The 2946-nt window shown below is 43.3% G+C and overlaps 1 protein-coding gene across 1 annotated transcript; it reads right to left on the bottom strand.

Moving 5' to 3' along the window:
* Nucleotides 1-1000: 1000 nt before the first annotated feature.
* Nucleotides 1001-2446, bottom strand: LOC124269855 (iduronate 2-sulfatase-like). Its single transcript, XM_046704903.1, has one exon. The coding sequence runs from the start codon at nt 2444-2446 to the stop codon at nt 1001-1003; it is 1446 nt and encodes a 481-aa protein (XP_046560859.1).
* Between the last annotated feature and the right edge of the window lie 500 nt (nt 2447-2946).

The following is a 2946-nucleotide window of genomic DNA, read 5'->3' as shown; positions in this document are numbered from 1 at the left end:
CGACGGTAAACCCCATTTCACCTCACCCCACCTACTTCGTGAACTGTCATGATGTACTTGAGTGATCTGTGGTGAAACAGGTTAACAGTGAGTTGTGATGATAAACTTGAGTGAGCTCTGACTTTAATCTGTCTTGTTAGATCCAGTGGGTGACTAAACCTGTCCGCAGTAAGCAGTGTATCGTGGCACTGCAATTTACGTATGCCTTTTACTTTAATGATGGAAATAAATTCTTATAATATAATTTTTAGTTATTCGAAACTTTACGTTATTTTCCAGGTCACAAAGTCTCAATACATCGAGCCACGATTCTACTAAATTTGAATGTGCACAATGCAAAATGTTTGCATTACATTGAACGTTTGATCATTAGTCAGATGGAAACATGCATTCTAACTGATTGAAATTAAACCCCACTGTTTCCTTCTATCGTGCCCACACATACCAGCTTACGTGAACACCACATGCAACAACAAAGGGCACAATACAAGTAACGAATCAAACGAGTCCAACACTGAACACGTTTCCTTGTAAACCAGTGAAGATCCGGGGTAGAATTGGTCTTGAGAAACCCACGCTTGTAAGAGGCGACTAACGGGATCCGATGGTCAGGCTCGCTGACTTGGTTGACACGTGTCATCGTATCCCACTTGGGTAGGATGATGCTCATACTGTGGATCACTGGATTGTCTGGTCCAGACTGGATTATTTACAGACCCAAACCACATAGCTGGAATATTGCTGAGTGCGGCTCTTAACAATCAACCCCAAAACACCTATGAATGTAACTAAACCAACTGATTTAGGTCATCACTCCATTAACCTATCTGTTCATCTCCCAAAACGTTTTGACCGTGATGTTGTCTCTGTTATATGTACATCAAGATCCATTCACACCTAAGTCTTAATGGGAAAACAATGATCAAAAGACATCTGAGCAAAGTGAACATTTATATTTCGAGAAGTTTTTTAACAGCGCAAGTTACAGGCGGTGTTGACCTCAGACGCGTCTATTAGGAAGAGCTCCACGCCAGCCCAGCCTCAGGTTCCTTGACAATTCGACCCTGACGTCTTTGTAGGATGGGTCATCTGCTCGGTTATAGTTCTCCTCTGGGTCTTTCATGTGATCATAGAGTTCAACTCCCTGCAGCTCGTCCCACATCGGTTTATACAGAGGCATGGCCTTGAAGTTGATCCACTCTGTGTATCGATACTCTTCAGTTCTCATGCTGAATCCCATAACTGCGTCACCGTCGATTACATTGCTTTTCTGGGCATACTCTGAGAATGCTGCAGTTTTCCAATCGTCCGTTGTAGGATTCGTCATAAGTGGCACCATACTTGTACCCTCTGTACACAGACTGACATTTTGAGAGTTTGGTGGACACATGTCGAGTTTTGGAAGTCCTGCAGCTTCAACGAGTGTAGGATACAGATCAACGTATTCTGTAAGTTTCTCAGTGACAACACCATGATCAGTAACTCCGGGAACATGAATCATCATAGGAGCATGGGTAGCATCTTCAAAATTAGTTTCCTTTTGCCATTCAGAATGTTCCCCCAACTGCCATCCATGGTCACCCCAGAAGGATATTATAGTATTATTAGTCAGGCCCTGATTATCCAGCTCTGCAATGACCCTTCCAAGTTCATAGTCTATGTAGCTTATGCAGCTGTAATAGGCTTGTCGCATCTCAAGAGTAATTTGGTCGGGAAATGTAAAGTTAATATGGCCAGTGTGTGTCACGTTGTAGGGTTGCATATCTGTATACCTAGTCAGATTAACGAAATTGTGCCAAGCTATGGCTGGCATTCCTACAGGAGCATAGTAATTTGGTGGCAGCCTCAGACTTTCCAGAGGGTAGTACTCCTTAAAGCGGGCAGGGAAGTTCCAGGTTACATGGGGTTTACGGAATCCCACAGCAAGAAAGAACGGTTGCTCACCTGATTTAGCTTTAGGGGCCACCTGCTTAAGCGCCTGGATGGCATACTCGGCCAGAAGTTGATCTTGAAGTGGTCGTGCTTTAGCTCTTTCCTCTGAGACTGCTTCTATAAGGACGTTGTCAACTTTGATGTAATCATCAGGAGCATGGGTGTAGGGATCTGTCCATGAAACAGGATCGTCACCTCCGGACAGTATTCCTGGATGAAATACTTTCCCCATTCCAATGGTTCTATAACCGTTTTGTTTAAAATACTGGGGTAGTGTTGTAAAATTACCCCCATACTGACGGAAGTACAGTTCGTTTTGCCAGATGTGGCTTGTGTCAGGGCGCCTGCTGGTGAGGACGGCCGTCCTGCTCGGATTGCATAAAGCCACTGAGACATAAGCTCGCTTGAGTAACAGGGATCTGGCAGCAAGCGCATCGAAATTCGGGGTGTGCATCTTCGGATGAACAGGAGATGGAAAATCTGGTCCTTCGTAGGCACCAAGGTTTGGTCTCATATCATCCGAAACCAGAAATAAAACATTCTTCCTTCCATGGACTATTCCAAGACAGAGCAAGTGAAAAGCCAATATCTTCATCATGCTTCTCGATGAGTTCGTCAAATACATAAACACCAGCTAAAATCTTCACTGAGTCATGCACTGAGCTGCTTGAAATATATATATGCTGATTTCTGTCTAACTAGAACTGGGTGTGCGTGTTTATCTTTCTAAAGCAACGACATACCTACCTTCTCTTATCTGTTGTGTGCTACTTAAGCATGGACACCTGCAGGTTTCCAAATAATTTAGATTGCATCATGCATGTCAACTTAAAAACTTTGCGATAGCATTTAAAGTAAGTTTTAATGACACGTATTCATATCATTCTACTGAGTATGCCGCACATAGACGCGCTGTGCACATTAAGGGCTAACTAAATATCTGCGTTGTTTTGATGGTGCTTGATTGGTCGGTTTGGTTTTTATTCATGTGGGTAAATCAGTTGATCCAAATTT

The sequence above is a fragment of the Haliotis rubra genome, unplaced genomic scaffold (genome assembly GCF_003918875.1).
Source record: "Haliotis rubra isolate DU_JTF1 unplaced genomic scaffold, ASM391887v1 Scf1480, whole genome shotgun sequence".
NCBI lineage: Eukaryota > Metazoa > Mollusca > Gastropoda > Lepetellida > Haliotidae > Haliotis > Haliotis rubra.
Note: the sequence above shows the minus strand (reverse complement) of the source record. Positions and strands in the feature narration are given on the sequence as shown.

Coding starts and splice junctions, on each gene's coding strand:
- LOC124269855 (XM_046704903.1), bottom strand. CDS start 2,446: ATGAGACCAAACCTTGGTGCCTACGAAGGACCAGATTTTCCATCTCCT.